Raw genomic sequence first — 22,488 nt, 5'->3', positions numbered from 1 at the left:
CTCTTAGTATTATTATTTTGACAGTTGACACATGAGGACATTCTAACAGTTTAGGTTTGGACAGTTTTTGAAGACATAATATACAAGGACAATGTTGAGAGTTTATATTTAGATGTTATAGTATGTCTTCAAAAAATATAAACTGACCAAAAATGGTCAAAAACGTCATAGTATGTCGTCCAAAAATTGTCAAAATTGGTCCAAATAGTCATAGTATAGTATGTTGGTCAAAATTGGTCAAAAAAGTAATTGTATAAATGGCCAAAAATGTCATAGTACTTCCCTATGACTTCATTTAAATTAAAGTTTAAAGGACAGGAGCAGGTTTTACATCAATAACTGGACAAATTGAAATAAGTTTCACTCTTTCCTCCCAAGTAATCTACAGTTCTAAATCAAATGTAAATTAAAATCACCTGACACAGTCACGTCTAACTTCTGATAAACTTTGACTTGCACAATTTTAGGTCTGGATTTTCAACTCAGATCCAATGAGCTCATTCTCAGAATTGTTGTATATTACACCAGAACGAGGTGAGGGATACTTGGCTCCAACAATAAATGCTGCATTTTACAAATTATATCTCTACGTACTTGATGCCATCCCATAATGTAAATTAAATTTTTAGGTTAAATTTTATTTTTTATTTTTTAGTCTTATCACAAAAAGGCATGCCACCCAAAAGTTAAAAAAATGATACAATTTGGAATTGAAACCCAGACCAGTTTGTAGTTGAGCAAGAATGCAGTAAATGTTTTATTACACACATATATATATATATAAAAAAAACAAAGCAACATTTTGTTTTTTGTCAAAACAAACAATCCCAGCATTTGTGAACACATTTGTTTGTAACCGCAAACTTAGGAAACTTTAAAAATCAGTTTCAAAACGAACTTTGATTACAACAACGATTTCCATCTTAACGTAGAATTCTTTCCCCCCCATTATTCAGGCAACACAGAAAAGTGTGGCACGATAGAATATAAAGGTTAAAAGTACTTAACGAACCTCTGGTATCAAATTAAGAAAAAAAAAAGAATAAATAAAAAAATCCTCTCTGCTGACACAGAGGTTTGTTTTCTCTAAATGAGCCACAGTAAAGTTTATAAAGTACATGGAGCAGTTTGACTCAAATTCTTATGATAAGATACAAAACAGTTCCTATTACCACTGTGTAACATCGTATGGTGTTAATCCTGTCTTTGTCGCACAACAACGCAAGCTGCGACTCATTTTCCTACGAGCGTCAATAATATTAACAATAATAATAATGACCACGTTAGAGTCAGTGTTTACTGTATGTATTCAGTCTATTTCACACGCGATCAGACTTCTATATATCCTCAGTAGTGTGTACATAAATATCATAGCACATTTAAAAAGTTTACAAACAACGTTGTTTCCCTTGGCTCTTTTCCTTGTGTTGCGTGTGGGGTTTGTAGCGTGTTCTGCTAAAGCTATAATTACGAGTGAAGTGTTTCCAATTGTGTCGGAGCAGCAAGGCCACGCCCACACGCCAAAATTACGCTGTGTTTGTGTGTTTGCCTAGAGCAGTCTGAAATGGGCATTAAAGCATCAGTAGGCATGGGTCGGTTTGAAAACTACTCAAAAACTATTTTTCCCAGCATACCGTTCCTGCAGTACGAGTTTTTTGTTATGCGTGTGATTTTAATTGGGAGCCAAATCCGAGGAGAACTCTGAAGCGACGAGTTACGTTAGCGTGAAACAATTACAGTAGGTTGCAGAGGCAGCTAACATGGATAATTATGGGCCGAAAAGAAAATATTGCAATATTTAATAGTGCGAAACCGTACTGAGTCATCTGAAGCATTTTAGTGTTACTAAAGCCTCCGACCACTAGATGGCAGCAGAGTTTTTTGACTCTTCCCCCTAGCAAGAGGTTTTGTGGGGAATAAAATTGGAATATAACATCTTACTTTTATGAGCCATATCTATCACAATATATGATGTCATCACGCTGATTTTTGCTAATAGCATTACTAGCATGTCTATACATCTGTTCAAATTCATGTCGGCCTGCAGGATCTGCAGAGAGCATGACTAAGTGAGTGCACTACAGTTATCAATATTATATTTGATATTACGCAGTAGTCGTACTACATTAAACGTGAATTTACACTATCCAATTGATTTTATGTAAAAACACTAGCGCTGGGGACGCACGTAACGTCATGTTTACGTGACGCGACACCAGAGTCTAGGCACCGTTTACCAGTTAGCTCCGTTAGCTGTCTGTTTATTAAAGGAAAAGAGCAGCGCTACAAATAACCAGCGTACCTGTGTACTGCGTATAGTAGCGTTACATTAGACTAATTTTAACAATCGGAAGTCACGTAAACATGACTTCACTCGCGTCTTTTTCCGGTCAGTGGTCATGGAAACGCGTCATGCGTTAACGTAGATGCCGTTAGCGCGCCCAGCACTAAAAAACACAACTGCTTCTACGGCTACTGTAAACGCAATATCGTGAAAATGCGACAAGTTGTCAAACCACCGTCAGAATCTCACACCGACCCATGCCTTCGCGTCAGGACGGAGAACAATCACACCCGTGTTTATTTACACTCAGTAACAGTCCACAGTTCAGGGTCAGTGCGAAACACAGTGGCAGCAGCAGGTTTTTGCGTCCCGTGTGGAAAAAACAAAAGTCTTCTTTACCAGATCTGATTAGACGAGACGAAATGTCAGGCAGGAGGGACAAAGAAACTCTTTTCTTTCTCTCACGTTCTCCACTAATCGCCCTCAGAAGCTTCTTCTCACGACTCTTTGCCCTTCTCCAGAGAGCTGTGAATCTTGTCCAGGGTCTTCTTGATGCGCAGAGCCGTTAGCCGGGCCGAGGGATTCTGGTACCAACACTCCTTCATCAGCTTTACCAGAGCGGAAAGAGTCTGACAAGAGACGGGAACAACCACTGAGTCAGCAACAATAATAATGATGATGATGATGATGATACCAAATTTGACTAAAAACACAACATTATAATAAGAAGCTGGACGAATCTCATGTCTGACACTTTTTGCTTTATCGACTAAATAGATTTTCCAAAACTAGACGAACAAATGGATTATCCACAGCAGCTGTAGCAGCAGGGAGAAACCATTTGACAAAACAGGTCCTGGCTTAAGTTCTATGAAAAGGGAAATTGTTTTTTATACGAGTGATCTCAAATATTAGGCTAAATATCGAAGTCTTTAAAATTAGTTAAATTTCCCTCTTTAGTCCAGTCTCTGATTGACTGTGGCCCGCCAACTATTAATTGAATAATTGATTATTAATTGATTACTAGATTAATCGTCAAACTATTTTGATAATTGATTAACATTTGAAGCTTTTTTCATGATTAAAACAAAATTTCTGATCGTTGTGGCTTCTTAGATGTGAATATTTACTTTGTTTCTTTGCTCCACATAAAGAAATCATTCAAACTGAATCTAAAATGTTTACTATGTCATGAATACGTTTATATTGTCAATTTTTTTCAGTTCCATATCAAAACAATCACTTTTAATGTGAAATTATGTGAAATATGATCATAAATATTATTATTTCCAAGTCTTTTTCTCAAAAAGTTGACCTTTTTTTTTACTTCAACAGCCCCTTACTGACTAAACTAGACACTCAGTGGCCCTGAGGTCATTTGAGTTTGAGACCCCTGACTTAGACTGTTTTAAAAGCTATAATATTAAAATTGTGTTGTTTCTTGGGGGCTTTTTCCACCTTTGATGGACAGGAAATGGAAAGCAGAGAGGGACTATAGTCTCAACACATGGGGAAGGTCAGGTGCTCTACCATCTGAGCTAAACAGTGCCTCAATTGTGTTTTCTTTTTGTAAGAAAACTGAATTATTTCATTTAAAAATATATTTAAATCTCTATGTGAGCCCTCAGATCTGTCTCTCGCACACAATTCCACAAATGTTGACACCAGAGGAACAGAGTAGACGAATGACTCACAGGGTCAGAGAACCAGCGGTTGGGAATGAACGGCCTCTGCTGCTCCACACACACCACCTTCCTCATGTCCTCAAAGCTCGGGTCGTTTGGCACCTGATCATAAAACGGAGGCTTGTACTCCTCCACGATGCCTGCAAACAGAGAGAATACCAGATTAACAAGAATCCATTCCACTAACTCTGAATCCCCCCCCCCCCCCGACAACAGTGTTTATGAAATGCACTCAGACCGTTGCTGTATGTGCGTCGTGCTATTTCCCACAGCACCAGTCCAAAGGCCCAGATGTCCACTCTCTTGTAGGCATCGAAGCAGTCCGTCTGAATGCTCTCGTCCAGCACCTCAGGTGCCATGTAGCGCTTGGTGCCAACCTTTGGGTTGTTGCCCACGTCCAGCAGATTGTCGGCCTGCGAGTGAGTCACAGCCAGTCCTGTAGTGTGCAAAAAGAACATTTTTGACCGTCTGATATTGAGGCAAAACAATACACACGAGATAAAAGACGTTAAATAGGTGCAGAAATGCTTAAAAAATGACTGCAAACCAAGAAAAACAAAGGTATAGGTGTGTGTTTACTGATTTAACACATTGAAATATGTTTTCCTTAGTGTCTAACTGGCCATATTCATTCCTATTTTAGAGTTCTTCACTCTGACTGACCCAGGTCAGCGATGCAGCAGCGCAGCTCCTTTGTGACCAGGATGTTTTTGCTCTTCAGGTCCCGGTGAGCGATGGCCGGCTTGCCCTCGGTGCCGAAGATCTCCGTGTGCAGGTGCACGAGGCCGCACGCTATCGACGCCGCCATCGCCAGGCCCTCCGACGTCTCCACGGCGACGCGCTGCAAGTAGTCGTAGAGCGAGCCGTTCTCGTGGTAGTGCGTGATGAGCCACAGCTGCGTGCTGGAGTTTCGAGACGTCATGTCAGACGCCATGAAGCCTGAGAGGAGGAGGGAAGACGGATGTGAAATCTAATAGCCTGTCACTTGACTCCTTCATTGAAAGCATTTATTCTATTATTGTTGTTGTCATTAAACTGCGTCGCTGAATTGAATCAGCGCGCTGCTGCTGTTTCTTGTCCGTGTTTTCAGACATTAAAGAGAGGCATGACGATATAAAGGGAAGCTGGTGTTGAACTAAGTGGAAAACATGACATTTACATTATGCTTACAAGGAAATGTCAAGATTCAAGATGTTTATTTGTCATTTGTGCACAGACAGAAAGTAATATCACAATATAAACACTGTAAAAAGTGTAAACATAGTGAATAGACCTAAAACACTATAGAATTGCCTATTAATACTTTACACTTGAAGGAGTATGGAGGAAGTAAGCTGTACTAAAATGTTCTATAAATCAAGCTTTTTTAATGGAGCTCAGAAATTAAATTAAAGCTGTTTTCTTCTGAGGGCCAATGACATCGTTGCTAATGATGTGAAGGGCATGAATCCAGAAGAAAAACAAGGGAAAAGAAATTCCCTTTTGAGTGAAGAAACAAGACAGCAGCAGCAGACTCACCCAGAATGTTTTCATGCCTGAGCAGCACAGTGTTGTAGATCTCCGTCTCTCTGAACCAGGACTTCTCATCTCTGGAGGAGAAGATTTTAACAGCCACGTTCTCCCCCTGCCACTGACCACGCCACACCTCTCCATACCTTCCCTTCCCTGGGAAAAAAAACACAGAAAAAGAATTGAGAGATAGCTGCAGAGTGTGTTTTCTGAGATCTGATGATTCCACATCAACAGCCACTAAAACCACATTTTCCAATTCCAAACGAACACAAACTGTGCTGTTTCACAGCGTCCCATGGCAGCTGACCCACATATTTGGATTATTAAAACTGAAATCTTGTCTGTTGCTATGACTGTGAGCAAACTTACATCAGCACTGTAAGACAAATTCAACTTTTCAAAACCAATAAATTACAAGACGGGGGGGGGGGGGGTTAAACACAGTTAAATGATACGCCATCGTCTGTTCGGATCTGTAAAATCTCCTTAAAATAGATCACGCAGTCATCCAAGAAAAGCTGAATCAAGGACGAATATAACCGTGATCTGGATGAATGAGAATCACAGTCATTTAAAATAAGTGCTGTGAACAGCAAAGAGAAAACCAGGAGCGTGAAGGACGACACGGGGAAGACTTTTTTCACGACGGTTCAGCAGACAAATGTCAAAATGAGCTTTTTCGCATTTGGCTGATTATTAAAATAAATCTATTGAAGGCTTATGACATAGGTGAAAATAATATTCTTTACCGACCTACACACTCCACCAGACTGATCTGCCGGGCCACAGTTCTCTGGACGAGGAATGGAAGACCTGAACCACTGCCTGATGTGCACGAGTGAGACAACAAGTCCTGGAGACGGAGACAGGAGTTAGAAAACTACAATACACTGTAAATATTACATATATGCAGGGTTTCCCCCCCACCCAGCCAGGCTTAGCGTTGCTTGTTTATTTATTTAAAATAGATTTTTTTATACACCTCAGCTTTTTCTATACCGGGGAACAAGAGCGCATACAGATTATGAACTCCCCGCGAAATTCACTTCACAGCAGAGAACATTCTCTCTCTTTGAGCAGTTAACTAAAGACATCAGCTCATCTGTTATGATGCATCTGTTATTCCCTTAATTGCAGCGTTAAAGCGTCTTCTTTCACAAAGATTAAGACCACGGAGTGAAAACGATGAAAAGTGCGCTCTGCTCTTCAGAGTCTGTCACCGGCGTTTTACTCAGATCTACACGGATCACCTGCACTTCATCGTGACTGTACTCCATCATCGTCATAAAGATCATTATTCTTATGTAGGGATAAAACACATAGAGAAATTATCCAGGCTGCTTTGGAAGAGACCGCTTGGAGACGCAGGAGCGCAGAGCGAGGAACGGCGCAGGAGAGGGAGAAGTGAACAGCGCAGGGGCGTAGCGCAGAAATAAAAGGGCTGTTTGTCTGCACCAGATGAGGCAGATGAGGGGGCACTACCACTTTTATGTTTATGTTGCTTTATTTTACTTTTAAATGTAACCATTGCATGGCTTGTTTTAAGATTCACTGGCCAATTACTTAATTCTTATTTAAATTAAGTGAAAAAAAATGTATATTATTTATTTAATTTCAAGAGTGTCTTTTTGCAAGACTCTATAGTTGGTGTTTAAGTATTGTTAATAAATGTCTTACAATAACACATAATAGTCATAATTAAACATTTCCAGTGAACTTTTAATTTAATTTTTTTTTTTTTTTTTACAAAAAAACGCCGTCGGCCGCCAGTGGGCCCGAGAGATACCACCGGGCTTAGCCGGTTTTCTGGGGGAAACCCTGTATATGTACACAATTTACAAGGAAATGCTGCAGGAAACAAGCTTTGGTAGAAAATACATGGAAGGATGAACATGTTTTTACAGAAGGAAATCAACACATGTGAAATAATCTTTCCGTCTTACCGCTAAAGTGCTGTCTCCTACGTTGGAGGAGATGAGGTCCTGCTCGGTGTCGAATTCCTGCAGCCTCTGCAGCCGGCCGTGGTGGAGCCTCCTGCAGGCTAGCACTGATGCTACAGACAGCAGAGCCAGAACCCCGACTGGGCCGAGTACGAAGAGGGCCAAAGTCTGGACGCGGTAGCGCACCGGCTCGCCTTCTGGCTCATCTTCCGAGGGCAAGAGGAAGCAGAAAATTGAATAAAACACGTTCCAGTGACCGTTCACTTCACATTAACGAGCTGCGATCCACCTACCCGATGGAAGCAGTGACATTAGAGAGCTCCTGGTGGTGTTGCTGTTGCACATGTTCTCAGAGCAGCAGACGATGGCCTGGCGTGAGGACGGAGCGGTGGAGCAGTGCAGACGCACTTTCTCCAGGCCATTCAGGCAGCCGTGCTCAAACTCCACCCCGCCGCCGCCTACGATGGCCGAGGAGAAGCAGCGGGTTCCGTGGCAGCGGGTGACCTGGGGACACGTCGGGCTGTGACACAGACACACCAGCTGTCCATCTGTGAAGACGAAGACGATGAAGCGTTCAGTACACACACACTCATGCTGTTTCACAGTACACAGAAGCACATGGACACATAATTTAAGGCAGTAAGTCAACAGAAGGAACGTCTCCGTCTTTCTCACTCTCTACACAAACAAGTAAGACCATCTGGCAAAACACAACAGAACATTCACTCAGAAAAAAGAGCAGCGGTCACTAGCATTACTCTATATTCTGTTTATATAACTTAAGGAGTGTGAGGTCAGTACCTGAGCCCTCAGCTGATGTCTGCAGGACCAGCAGCAGCAGCAGCAGGACATGGACACTGCAGCGAGCCATGTTTCAGTGCATGGACTGAGGGAAGAAGAGAGGGAGGGAAGGAGGAAGAGTTCACATGAGTACACTCCTGCAAAGAGTATAATTACATTTAGTCCATTTATGTTTTCTGATCATCATCCTCTGCAAACATTTCAGATGGAACGGATATGATCATTTGTCCAGTAATAGAAGACATTTCAAAAGACGACCACAGAAAATCTACTGGCAGCTCTTCACTCTGACATGATGTCATTGTTTAGTTTGTGTACTCGCTGATGACTGTGCAATTGTGAGTCTTCTGATGGACTGCGAGGAAGTGCAGTGCAAAATGTCTTTCCTCAATAAAGACATATTAAACATTATTTTTTGTGATGGACCAGAGGTAGCAGTGTAACTATTTGGGCACTTATCTAAATAAAAAGCACTAAAACACTAGATGCAAACAGGTAAAGCAATTGTTGTTGATGTTTTAAAATGGACTTCACACTGATGAAAATGTTGTATTCTTCCTTTATTAAGTCTCCAGACTCTTTGCATTGAACAACCTTTACTTAAATTTATATTAGTAAGTATATATCTGAAGATCTTAAGTTCCTATCACTCTTGTTTTTCGAAATAAATGACAGCTACCATTTAACAACCAATAGACTTGTTATTAGCAAACACATTTTTAAATTGATTACAGCCATGCCTGTTTGTAATTCATGATGCCAGTGTGGGTATAATGACCTAAAATTAAAGGGGATATTACAAGTTGGTCCATCTACTCATCTGTCTATTCACGTTATTACTTTGTTGTTTAACAAGCTAATCATCACCAGAGGTGGTCAAACTTTTAAAATACAGTGGTGTAAATAATAAGGTCGCGCAAAGCTACAGACTGCACAGGAGGCAGATTTATTCCCAATCTCATTATCCTCACATATACTTCATAAACGTACAGTGAAATTAGATTAAATAGTTATTATTTATTGGTTATTTTATTCATTTTCTATGCACTCTGGTCAAATTCCCCTGGTTCATACAGCACCACAGTTTGAGAACCATGCCTTTAAAACGTGTATTTGCTCCAGTAGCTGTTATCTACTAATGCTACCAGCTGTAGCAAATGTCATTAGCAAGATAACGCCATGAGTGTCAATGGCATACTAGCCTCCGGTTTCGATGCAACAACTACAAACACATATTTATCAGCAACTCTTTGTTAGAAAAACATACCGCAGGCCCTGGTTTGTTTGCTGTGGCTAACAGGCCATCAACAGGCGGTTTTACTAGCCGTGTGCAGACGCCTCAGAGGCGCCACTCAGACGGCCGGGTTAGACCGCCCATCAGCCTCGCGAGCTAAAGCTAGCTGTGTAGCAACAAAGCGGCGCGAGGGCTAGCACAAGTTAGCGACAAAAAATCAAAACTCACCTACCTGACACACGCGTGGAACAGCTCCTAGCTCATTGTGTGACGTCTTCGCGTGTGTTTATTCATTCGTGTTCATATCATGTTAGCTGTGTGGTCTGAGGTGAAGCAGGAGCTCGGAGCGGTGCCGCTGCCCTGCCCACCGACTGGCGGCTCGCGTTCTCCTCTCGTTGCGTATGACGTCATCAAAACATTAACACCACGGTGCATTATGGGGCGGAGGACTCGTGTAGGAGCTTTTTTTTTTCTCTTCCTGAAACTTTATTTGAAAATACAGACAAGACAGGAAATCAAAGAAGTATTAGGATAACATGTAAACATATAGCTATATGCATATATATGTATATATGTATAGTATATAGTATTTAATAAATCACCAAGTTAACATAAATAAACATAAATAGAACATCAAACTCAAATACAAGAAAGGAGAAAAAAAGACAATCATGCTAATGTTTACAGTTTTAAAGTTTGAGTAACATCACAGAAGTGTCACATGATCTGCTCTTTTCAAATAAGTGATAACATCAGCACAAAACCACAACCTTTGTGTTCTCTTGAAGGAGAGGCACATTATTATTTGTCGTGCGGTTTGTTCAGCATGTTTATGAAAACACTGTGGCCGTGCAGTCCATTCACCATTGTCTGACTGACATGTTTTTGTTGTGTGAACAAGAAACTGTGATAAGGAGTTAAAAGGTATCAAAGAGAGCAGAAAAGACATGTTATCATATTATTGATAAGAAATGCGTGTGTGTTTGTGCATGAACACAGTGTAAATAAACCCTGCTGCGTCTTATTCCCATGTTCCCATCCGACGTATGCCAACTATAGTCCTGTATTGTTTCCAAGTGGGATAGTGGTGACCATTTCAAATGCCAAAGGTCAACAAGTAAACTCTCAAAGTGAGTGCTTGATTTGAGAAGTCCCTCTGTGCTTCTCCGTCTCCACTCGTCCATGCATTCGGAGGGTCTCACACACACACACACACACACACACACACACACACACACACACACACACCCACACACACCACTTCCCCCCTTCCTAAAGAGCGTCTATCCCTCTCTTTGTAAAACATCTACCTGCTGATTATGACCTGGATCAAACATGCACATCTGAAATTGCATAACATCACAGCTAAAAGGTGGATGAGATGATGTATTTAATTCTTGCTACAGAAAAAATCTCACAGAATGTGTGTGTGTGTGTGTGTGTGTGAGAGAGAATCGTATCACGTAGCCGATATGTTTTCCCTCGGCTGGGTCTTGTGGCCGCGGACAAAAGCCTGCGCTGTTTGTTCTTGCTTACCTGGACCCAGAGTCTCCACTGAGTCGGAGCAAGACCCCGGCCCGGTATCTGTTCTCCAGCAACACGGCTCCAGCACAGAGACACATTGTCCACAGCCTTTTTAATTAAAGACCTCAGGTTGACACTCCGTGCCAGGTGACCTGAACTGCTACACCACTGGGGATAAGTCTCACTGGATAATTGGAGGGAGAAACGCAATACTCTGCTATCGTGGAGATGGAGGAAGGATTATCTTCTGAGCGGTCGGTGGCATAATGTAATGTTTTCTTCTTTCACATCCCACCCTTCTCTCTGTGTGTGTGTTATAAGAGGGGAAGGGGGCAGGTAAGTGACTTTTTTTTCATTCAAATCCACATTTCTCAAGCAGGTGTCCAACCAGAGTCGTCATGGAGCGTCTGGATCGAAGGCTGTCTGTGGCTTTTCTTCTACTGCTGCCTCTCCTGTGCGTCAGCGGTGTCCCCAACCAAAAAACTACAGGTAGACAGCGTTTTAAAAAAAGGCTGATAATCATCTATAACTTCTAGAATTGTCACTTACTTTCAAACTTTCCTCCCTCCACAGTTTCTTGGTGCGTGCTGTCTGACACTGAAGAGCAGAAGTGTCTGGACTTGGCTGGGAACGCCAGCGCTCAGAACATCAGAGGAACCCTGCAGTGTGTCCGTGGACTCAACACCAGAGACTGTATGGACAAAATCAAGGTAAAGACTTTTAAATTCATGCAGGAAAAAAAAGCTATAAAGGTGCTTTTGAAGGGCCCACGGTTGGTGTAGTGGTTAGCACTCTTACCTTTGCAACAAGAAGATCCGGGTTCCTGGGTTCGAGCACCGGTTGGAACAACTTCGGAACAAGGGCCTTTCTGCAAAGAGTTTGCATGTGTGTGGGTGTTCTCCGGGTTCTCTGGCTTCCTCCCACAGTCCAAAAACATGTGATATGGGGATTAGATAATGAATGGATGGATGGATGGTGGGGCTTTTGAAACGAGTTGTGCATCAGTCAGTTGTGTGTTTTCTCCTCAGAATGGGACGGCAGATGCAGCCTCCATGTTTGCAGATGACGTTTACGCTGCTGGATTCTGCCACGGACTGGAGGTGGCTGCAGGAGAGTCGCACAACGGCGTTGGTAGGCTAATACTAATACAATACATTTAAAACACATTCAGTAAATTATGACGTATCAGGTGTTCTTAAGGCAGCAGGTGAACCCACTCTCTGCATTTTCCTCTCCAGACGGCATTAGCTACTACGTGGTAGCGTTGGCTCGGACCTCCACCTCCGACCTGTCCCTGATGGAGATGCACGAGCGCAGCTCCTGTCACCCTGGAATCCGCACCACCGTGGGCTGGACGGTGCCTATCGGGTACCTGGTCAACACGTCGCAGATCAGCGTCGGGCAGCAGTGCAACTTCCCCAAAGGTAAGAAAGACGGAGTGGGAGTTGGAGACAGAGGAGAAGAAGAAAAGTTAAAAAGTGTGTGGCTGTAATGTGTAGTTCTTTGTATGGATGGTATATGAGAGGTTTAGGAGGAGGAGGAGCAGTGATGTGGAAAGAGGGTTTTAGGAGACTGGAGGTAACAGGAGAAACATGGAGTCAGTTTCTCTGTAAACGTGAGAGAGAGAGAGAGAGAGAGAAAGTGCAGAGAGAAAGAGATTAACGACTGACATATGTTCTCTTTGTTTTTAAAGTCTGATACATCACATGCATCATTGCTCCTTTGTTGCTGTTAAAAAACACAGTTTGTCCCAATAAAACTGTCCAAAACTGCTTAAAAATCAAAAAAAAAAAAATAAGATGAATTACTTCTGCTCATATATCGTGGTGTGGGGAACTACTGAGCCTTATTTCTTTTTTGGGGGAATATTTCCAACTTAATTGGTTCATTATTATAATAAGTTCAATTAATTATTATGTCATTTTGGCCTAAATGTTAGTTATTTAGTTTGACTTGAATAAGCGCATCGAGAAAAGAAGGAAAATTAGTTACATCACCATTCACAACCAAGAAATCTGAATAATTGTTTCACTATTTGCTTTGATTTTTGTACTTTAAATGTTTCTATTATATCACTATACTATTATAATTATTCAACAATATATAACATTATAATTAAAAGCAGAGTTATCTAAGCACTTTTTTTTAAATGCATGAGAGATTATAGTTAACTAAACTTTTGAAATAGGGAAAATCATCATGGCTCAATTAAATTCACAATATAAATCATGACCAGGGGAGGAATTTGTGCATAATTGAATATTTCTGGCCACATATATTGCAATATCTGTGATAATAATACACATTATTTTGACCCCTGTGAGTCCTGACTCTGTCTTATTTCACTGCAGCGGTGGGGAACTTCTTTGGTTACAGCTGCGTGCCGGGGATCAAAGACCCTCAGCACGACCCCAGAGGCGTCAACCCTAAGAACCTGTGCGAGGCGTGCATCGGCGACGAGAGCGACCGACACATCTGCGCCAGCAACCACCGAGAGCGACACTACGGCGAGTCTGGAGCGCTCAGGTACAAACGCTGACGCTAATAACAAGGGAAATAACAACGCGCTAACGGCTCCCAGAGGACGTGTAACTGTTACGACCTTTAATTATTATTATTCTGCAGAGGAGTAATTAGAGCGGCCTAATACAGTGATAATAGTGATTTTAATACATGGACGGATATTATATTACATATATTCACTGATGGAGACTGGAAATATACATAAGGCTATAAGAATGTCCAATATGGAGTCTCTTATAAACGCTCTATTTTTGTGACTTCTGCACAATTATTGCTACTTTATCATAATTTTTACTCAACAACACCTGAATATGTGACCTATACGCCCATATAAGGAGTTGTGCATTATTCCCACTGCAAATTACCTTGAATTTATTCACATTTATATTAATTAACTCAGTAAAATTGGCCTTTGGCGTCCAAACAATAACAGTAAGTGCTTCTGAGATGGGAATAAAAAAGCGACAGAAGCAGCAGAGAGAGTTTACTCGTGGTCTCCCGGGTCGTGCTGTTATAAAAACATATTCCCACGTACGCCGACTCCGCCTTTAAGACATGTTTTGACCTAATTATAGATCAAACCAGTCTGATTAACTGTGTGTTTTTTTACTCTTTTTTTCCCCCAGATGTGTAGCTGAAAACCTCGGTGACGTGGCCTTTGTCAAACACACAACGGTCTTTGACAACATAGACGGTCAGGGTTTGAGATTTTGTGTTTTTGTAAATATACATGTACATATATATGTGTGTGTGTATATATATATATATTCTTTTTTTAAAATTTAAATCATGAGGGAGAGAGTGTTGTTCCCTGTCCAAACACTGGGTGTCACTGTTTCACCACATTTCCCAGCACCACAGCACATTATTTAAACGACGTGTCATATTTGATCTATGATACGAGCGTGTGTTTGTGAGATAGAGGCAGACAGTGACGAAGACTTATTAGGAAGGAGGAGGAAAGACCAAATGTGAGGATGAGAGAGAGAGAGAGATGGAGGAGGAGGAGGAGGAGGAGGAGAGACGACAGAATGTGGTCGTGGACAGAAATGAAAATGCCCTAATTCCTTGTTTTGGCTGCATCTGCTCCTTTTACATCCAAAATGAACGGCGATCATTGTCACGGTCACGACTGCACAGACTGTTTAACGGAGCGGGTCTGGGGTCAAAGGTCAAGGAAAACGGGGGTTGTTTTGTCGTTTTAGAGACTTTTCAAGCGGCAAAAGCAAATATCTGAAGTCAAAATGTGACTCTTATTATGAGCAAATGAGATAAAAACTCAGTTATTTCCTAAGTTGCTATTGGCATCTTCAACTCTGCATGACACAAACTATAATTAACACAATTAACACCAGATACGCAGAGATCTAAGCAATCACCACAAACACATTAGTGAGGTTTGAAGGTCTGCAGATACCTTCAGACTGAACACAACTCACATCTTTTCTGCCAAGGTAAGAACCAGGAGTCGTGGGCCCTGGACCTGGAGCTGGAGGACCTGAAGCTGCTGTGTCCAGATGGCACCGAGGCGGGACTGGACGACTTCCAGCACTGTCACCTGGCAGCCGTCCCCGCAAACGCTGTGGTGGTGCGCGTGGAGGACAAGTGTCGCGTCTGGAAGTTCCTGGAACGTTTACAGGTGGGTGTGGACAGAGAGAGAGAGAGAGAGAACGGTAAGATCAGAAAGAAAAAGAGAGGAATATTTGACTCAAAAGCATCCGGGTGAAGATATTCCACACTCGTCAATACGTCAAAATGGTTTTCTAGGGTTAAGATTTCCAGCTTTGCTTCCTGTCAACACTACTTTGGTGTTTAACCCTTAGAACACAGAGCATCTAGGCTTTTATTTGTATATACAGAGGCTATAAAAATGAGCAATATGGAGTTTTCACCAACTATATAAACACACCTGAGCAAAAGAACGTACTTTTGGCTCATTTTTAGGGACAAAATTGAAAAAATAACGTTCTATTTTGTGTGACTTCTCCAAAAGTAACACTAAAAAAACGAATCTGCAATAGAAAATGAATCATAACTTTGACTCAACAACACATAAGGAGACACATTTGGATGCAGATTACTTCCTGTCTTGTGTAAAGTACCTAAAAGTGATAACTTAAATAAAAGTACAAGTATTTTTATCAGAAAATGACTTTGGTAGAAGTTGAAGTCACTTTTTTTTAAATAATATTACTTCAGTAAAAGTTTATGACATTTACTGTACTTATTCTTACTGATATAAAATGTAATACAAATAAAGTGAAGTACAGATACGTGAATGTTGTACTTAAGTAAGTAAAAGTTGTGGGGTTAGAAATAGGCGAGGTTTGTGATGATGGGTCTTTCTTATACTTATATAACCCTTAAATTCCCCCCTGTTTCTTCCACCTGCAGAATGCGTTCGGTAACGCCACGGCAGGCTTCAGAATGTTCGGTTCTGCAGGTTACGGCGACTCTGATCTGCTCTTCAGCGACGCCACCCACCACCTGCACAGGGTTCTGGGAGGCTACACCTCCTGGCTGGGCTCCACCTACACCAACATGCTGCAAGCCTTCGAGTGCGAGGGTAAGTGCTGCTGCTTCTATTGTGCTGACAGATAGCAGGTAGCTAAGTGTGTATGTGTGTGTGTGTGTGCACTGCAGCTGCTCTCATTATTGCACTCTTTCTATTCTAACAGGCTTCTGCTGATGGAACAGGAGGACGACTTCCAGCGCCTCATCCCTCTGTCTCCGTCCTCCCCTCCCCGCCATCTGCGTCTCTTTGTCTCGCCGTCTCTCCTCCTCTTTCGCCCGTTTGTCTTATCCCTGTTTTTTTAACCATTTTAATCATTCTCTCCATTATAACACGGCTGTCCTCCTTTAACCTTCTTCTTCTTCTACGTCTTCAGAAAGATTAGGGAGTCAGATTCAAACTTATTTGAAGCCTCCACCTTAAATATCAAGTTTTTTTTAACTTAATTACACAAAATATGCCCAAAAACACATCTTAAATTGACTATGAAGGAAAATTAGAAAAGAACAGATTGATTAATTGGGATTACACTACAAGCACAAAAAATATCCGCCCAAAATTGACTCGCATGTAAAAAGAAATCCTGTGAACTGCCGCAATTTTATTTTTTTGAGGGGGAGAAATTGTGTTTTTCTTCTTCTTCTCGTCAGCTTGTTGCATTAGTCTAAGCTTCAGCACCACCCTCCTCCTCCTCCTCCTCCTCCTCCTCCTCCTTCCACAGGGTCCGTCTCTGGCACTGAACAACAGGGTGCTATTAAGTATGAGCTTAGACGATTTAGTCAGTGTGTGTGTGTGTGTGTGAGTGTACACTTTGTTCCACAGCCATTCACTCCCCAATACTATACTGCTTGTTTGTGATTAAGAGAAAGTGTGTGTGTGTGTAGGTGTTTGTACAGTTGTGTGTGTGAGTGTGTGTTTATAGGATTGCTGCTTTCCCATGGCATTTCTAGCCCTTTTTTTTTACTGGACTTTGGGATCACTGCTTTCTCACGTCTGTGATGGTGGAGCGCTGCGGTGCCAGCTCACTGTGTATTGTTACACTATACAGTGAGGAAGTGAGGACAAGGAAACGGCTCCGGTTGCCTCAACTGACCCCAGAGTAAAACTTCTTTCTTTTCTTTTTTTCTCCCCAAATACACACTCCTTCCTCATCCTACTTCTTTATCCACATAGCAACATATACTGCATATCTATATACTTAAACTCTAATATGATAGGTGCTAGCTGGACGTTAGAGCAGTGTTTCCCCAACCCTGGTCCTCAGGGAACACTGCCCTGTGTTTCAGATGTTACCCTGCTTCAAAAAAAACGCTCTGCAGAAGCCTTATCACGAACATTTCAAATAATTTGTTTTAACTTTTGTCAAAAAAAATTCAAAAATTGAATGTTTCAACTTGTCAAATTTATTTCAAAAAAATGAATGTTTCAACTTTTGTCAATTTTTTGTTTAAATGTAATGTTTCAACTTTTGTCTTTTTCAAAATTTATGTTTTAACTTTTGTAAAAGAAAAAAAACATTCAAATAATGTTTCAAATTTTGTGAAAAAAATAAAAAATTGTTTGTTTCAATTTTTGTAAAAAAAAAAATGTTTCAATTTTTGTAAAAAAAAAATGTTTCAATTTTTGTCTTTTTTTAAATAATATTTTAACTTTTGTAAAAAAAAATACAAATAATTTGTTTAAACTTTTGTGAAAAAAATCTAAAATTTAAAGTTTAAATTTTTGTCTTTTTTTCAAAAAATATAATGTTTCAACTTTTGTTTTTTTTAAATTAATGTTTTAACTTTTGTCAATTATTTTCAAATATTTTTTTTTCAACTTTTGTCAAAACAATCAAAAAATTCATGTTTAAATTTTTGTCAATTTTTTTTCAAAAAATTTAATGTTTTAAATTTTGGCCTTTTTTTAATTTAATGTTTCAACTTTTGTTACATTAAAAAAATAAATAAAATGTAATGTTTCATCTGAATCAGGTGTTTTTGGAGCAGGGCAACATGTAAAACATGGCAGGGCAGTTTTCCTTGAGGATCCAGACAAACACTGTGTTAGAGGCCGTGTTATGTGCTATGGAGAAACAGTGATTGTCCTGAAATCATTTATTCCTCTGACGTCTTTCAGTCCCTTTTACTTGACACAAAAGAATCATGTACTGTAAAACAAACATACTGGGTCTCCTCCACCTTCCTTCCTTCCTTCCTCCCTCCCCTTCTCTTCCCACTCGTGCAACACAGGGCTTAATAAAAGTGACAGAGCGGATTAAAGTTCTCCTCATCAAACTGTGGTTTCTTGACCTCATCATCCGACCGCAGAGAGCTCGTACAACAGAAGCGCTCGTCTCTCTAACCTCGCCGTCGCCACAAATCCTGTGTGTCAGTGAAGTGTTATCTGTTGTGCTAATTCATCTGCGGTTTGTACCACTGGTGCTGTTTTGTTTTCACATTAAATGTCTTGATGTAAATACTCCTCGCCGCCTGAATGTGTAGAGCTGCAGAGCCTTCTTCTTTTTTTAATTCCACCAATTAAAAGAATGATGATAAAGAAAATAATCCTCTCTTTTCCTTTCCCTCCACTGGCTTCTTAATTATCCTGACAGAGCTTCATGATACGTGTTTGGAAATGACCTCGCTGTACTCAACGGTCAGAAACAGGCAGACTTTATCTGTAAGACTTGATTTATACAACTCAAAAGAGCTTTGGAGGATAGAATAAAAGAAAAAGACGTCACAACACATCCATAAAATAATAAGAGTTAAATAAACTGCTGTACTTTAGGTGACATGGATGAAATAATAGATAAATGAGAGAATAGAAGTCAGATTAAGAGTCAGATAAAATGACAAAAAATAAACTATTACATGACTATTAAATAATAAGAAATACTGTTATGTGATTCAATTTCAAGCAAAGGATATAATAAAGTGAAATATTCAAGTAAATAGTATAATTATGTCAAATTCTAGGCACACATGACGATTATTATATTTCATTAGTTTTCACATAAAAAAATGACCTTTTAGTCATAAAAACTAATATTTTGAATGCAAGTTCTGTCAAAAACACTTTGACTGCCCATTTGGACCAGGAAATTCTCTCCAAAGAGACAAAAGTGTTCCTAATGTTTTATTAAAAGGACTTCTTAGAGAGACTCCAGATGCCAACATTGTCAGTGTTTCACAAAAAGTGACTTTTTAAACCGACTTTTATGCCTTTTTTTAGACCCATTTTATGTTTATTGCGTGCAAGTATTTCAGCCCTTGAGCATTTTGAAGTAGTTCTACGGAAAGTATTTTTGGCATTATATCAGGAAGCACCGCCACAATTGGTTGCATCACCGTAACCATAGGTGGCGCTCACGTTAGAGACGAGACTTCTTCCTCCTCCTCACCGAGAACCAAACAGCGCAGCTGGCAGCGCTTCCACCTGATTTACAACATCAATCCTTTAGAGAAAGTCTGCTCACTGTGATGGAGGAGCTCCATTTAGCGCTGAGCAGATACTGTAGATTGGAGCTGCACTGCAGCAGAGCGCTGCCATCGCTCTCAATCCTCGCCTCTCTCTCTCTCTCTCACAGGGGCCATTTTGCTGCACTGCACAAATACTAACAATTCATTTGGCCCCGGTACAATCCTCTAAACCCGCAGGTGTGTCTGCGATACAGAGGAAAGTGTGTCAATGGCGGCCGTGGACGCAGCATAAACACAAGAAACGCTCGATAAAAGACAAATAAAAGCATCTGAAAATACAGTCAAAGCTGTAGGAGAATTCATGTTATCAATACTATTTGAATTCCATTGAACTGCTCTGCTTCAAAAGTGTGATTGCAGCTAATGTATCAGTGTATAAAGAAGAGGATTTTATTGCTGCTTCATACGCTCTTTGCTAGTTTTATCTATAACGATGCATATTTTATGAACACGCTGAACTTTGGAGTATAAATAAAAGCATAAAGTTGATGAAAATGAGCTCTTTAAACCTACGTATTTGACCGGCGTCTACCACAAAAACATTTATTTTCACCAGTTGCAACGTTAAAATCTATGGGGCGGTAATTGTTATAAATGACAAGTAGCATCATAACGGTCTTTTTCCACTGACTACAAAACTGACATTAGAGTTACTGCTGCTTTGTTCAATAAGTTTAAATCCACACATTAATCATTCATATAGCAAATAATGTAAAAGTGGATCAACAACACCCGTTTTTAAGTTACGAACAATCACGTTGTGAACAGAGTGAGTCGTTTAGTTTACAAAGGCGCAAAAACTTCAGCTTCCAGTCAGATAGAGTGGTGAACATATTAAAGACGTGACGACCACTTCCTTCTCGGAAAGTAGTTTGGATTATGCCAGAAAGTTTTTGAAACATTTGTCGCTAGCTGCTTTTACGAAGAAAAAAAAGTCGCTAAATATAGCAACAGAGTCACCAAATTATCAACACTGTTGTTGTTTGCTTTTAGAATAACATTTAGTTTCTTTCTTTATTTCTTCCCCTGGCTCAGTTCACTCCATCTCCGTAATGCGTAAAATGTCTTCTTCTGTGTTTTCCGTATAACGCTACAGCGCCACTTACAGGCCTGGCATATGTACTACAGCATTTCGAAGATATTTCGAAAGAGTTATCACTAACCCTAGATTTCCACTGGGCGCGGAATTTTCATTGAAATATAATTGTTTTCTATTAACCAAAAGATGGAACAGACCATTCCAGATGATTTTCCCACAGACTTCCATGAAACAATAGAGTTCTTTCTACTTCTACTTCTACTTGGGCTTAACTTTGTAAACTGGTAGACGACGTCCACTATTATACACAGTCTGTGTTGTGACCGCATGTGAATTTGCACAGACGTTGGATTTTTTTTCTTCTTCTTCTTCCACGTTTTCGGGCGCCGTTCTTAAGCATTCGTTAAAAGAACGAAGAAGCGACGGCACAAGCGCCGAGACAATTTGACCGGTTGCTAGCCCGAGTGCGGCAGAGAAGCGAGTGGATGACAGTGATGGAGGGAGAGCGGAGGGAGGAGTGACAGGTAATCCATCAGAGGCGTTACTGTCATTATTCAATTACCACCCATCCTTAGCACTCACTAACCTCATCACACACACACAGAGTGGGAAGTTGCATTGAAGTGATCCTCTTACACAAGGTGGGTTTGTTCCGTGTGGGTGGTGAGGTGAGTCGGCACACAGGGCTTGGCACCGGCTCCTTATATGCTTTTAGTGCAGCAGACCTTTAAATCTCCACTGCTTCCTCTCTCATGTCCTTTACTCTCTCTTTCTTTCTTTTCTCCCTTTCTCCACAGTTCACTCAACCTCCTGAGCCTGGAGCTGATAGGGAACATGGAGTATGATCGGATGATGGTGACACCGCTCTTATCTGCACTGCTCCTCTGATCACTTACACACACACATAGCTATTAATCCAAAATGTGTGTCAGTTTATGTTGCCATGAAAGCGAAGGACGCTGGACTCCAACCACTAGATGGCACTGTCTCCTCAGCGGTCTGATCATGACCTTTTTCGCATATCACTATTATAACACCTCTGCAGGAGAATTCAATCAGCACCTCACTAAGACTCCATCTCTTCTCTTCTTTTTCCCTTTATTCTTGCATTACATTTATTTTGCCTCCTTTCTTCACTCAGACTATCCTCACGTCCTCTTTTGCAATCATCCCTCTCTTTTTTCATTCTTGATTCCTACTTTTTGCATTACTGCCTCCTTCCTCTAATCTTCTCCTGTTAGAGATATTATTTCCATTATGCCATTTTGTCCGCTCTTTTTCTAAGACTAAATAGAAGAACGGTTGATAATTTTAAACCTAAAATACTTCAGTTCATCCACAACTTTTGTTTAGGTGATTTATCAAATACTAGTGCAGTGCCCATAGGAAGTATGTAATCCTATAGTGGGAGCTAAAGAAGATTTTTCAGTTATGGTAATGCATGATTAGGAAAGTAAAGGCTAAAATAATACAAACACTGTGCAACCTCATTAGGAACAATGCAAATGTGCCTAATGTTATTTTGAAGAAAGTCAGCTCACTGTCAAAGTAAATCAGGGCAAATGGATGATTTCCTGAATTTTCAAAAATTCATTAAAATTATTCCTTAAGAGGTTTGCAAATATTTTCAACTGATCCTTGTTCAGGGCGATGACGACTATTATGATGGTAAATTTCAAGTCATTCCGAGATACTTTTTGTTTTTTAAAGATAGTCAGCACTATGTCAAAGTGCATCAGGGCAAATGGATGATTTCCTGAATTTTCAAAAATTCATTAAAATTATTCCTTAAAGGTGAAGTAAGTAGTTTATAGTGCCATCTAGAGGAGAGGCTGAAATTTACAACAAAGAACTGCTGCTCTGCTCACCCCCTCCCTTACCTGAGCGATACGGTATCCGCAGCTGGTCAAATGTCGTCCTCGTCGTCTTTCTCCGTGTCAGCAGATGAGGTTCGTGAGGTGAGGGAGAGG

At 40.6% G+C, this 22,488-nt stretch overlaps 2 protein-coding genes across 2 annotated transcripts; one reads left to right on the top strand and one right to left on the bottom strand.

The window, feature by feature from the left end:
• Positions 1-833: 833 nt before the first annotated feature.
• acvr1l (activin A receptor, type 1 like) lies at positions 834-9,826 on the bottom strand. The gene is made up of 10 exons (XM_083892513.1): positions 9,689-9,826; positions 8,223-8,307; positions 7,715-7,969; positions 7,425-7,627; positions 6,235-6,334; positions 5,488-5,634; positions 4,633-4,908; positions 4,208-4,405; positions 3,979-4,109; positions 834-2,913 (listed from the first exon to the last, which is right to left on the bottom strand). The coding sequence occupies exons 2-10, from the start codon at positions 8,290-8,292 to the stop codon at positions 2,782-2,784; spliced, it is 1,512 nt and encodes a 503-aa protein (XP_083748639.1). The 5' UTR covers positions 8,293-8,307; positions 9,689-9,826; the 3' UTR covers positions 834-2,781.
• Positions 9,827-11,378: 1,552 nt separating this feature from the next.
• Positions 11,379-21,406, top strand: otomp (otolith matrix protein; the record flags this gene model as incomplete). Its single annotated transcript, XM_083892025.1, has 10 exons — positions 11,379-11,469; positions 11,554-11,690; positions 12,009-12,111; positions 12,219-12,404; positions 13,332-13,506; positions 14,130-14,197; positions 14,958-15,142; positions 15,898-16,073; positions 16,182-16,295; positions 21,316-21,406. The coding sequence occupies 10 exons, from the start codon at positions 11,379-11,381 to the stop codon at positions 21,404-21,406; spliced, it is 1,326 nt and encodes a 441-aa protein (XP_083748151.1).
• Positions 21,407-22,488: the final 1,082 nt, after the last annotated feature.

The sequence above is a fragment of the Microchirus variegatus genome (genome assembly GCF_963457635.1).
Source record: "Microchirus variegatus genome assembly, chromosome: 7".
Classification (NCBI taxonomy): Eukaryota; Metazoa; Chordata; class Actinopteri; order Pleuronectiformes; family Soleidae; genus Microchirus; species Microchirus variegatus.
Note: the sequence above shows the minus strand (reverse complement) of the source record. Positions and strands in the feature narration are given on the sequence as shown.

Bases quoted from the DNA above. Each gene is read 5' to 3' on its own strand.
- acvr1l (XM_083892513.1), bottom strand. From the start codon at position 8,292: ATGGCTCGCTGCAGTGTCCATGTCCTGCTGCTGCTGCTGCTGGTCCTG. The intron at 7,628-7,714 runs GTAGGTGGATCG...TGCCCTCGGAAG, and splicing joins AATGTCACTGCTTCCATCGG to ATGAGCCAGAAGGCGAGCCG. The intron at 4,909-5,487 runs GTGAGTCTGCTG...TCCTCCTCTCAG, and splicing joins CAGGCATGAAAACATTCTGG to GCTTCATGGCGTCTGACATG.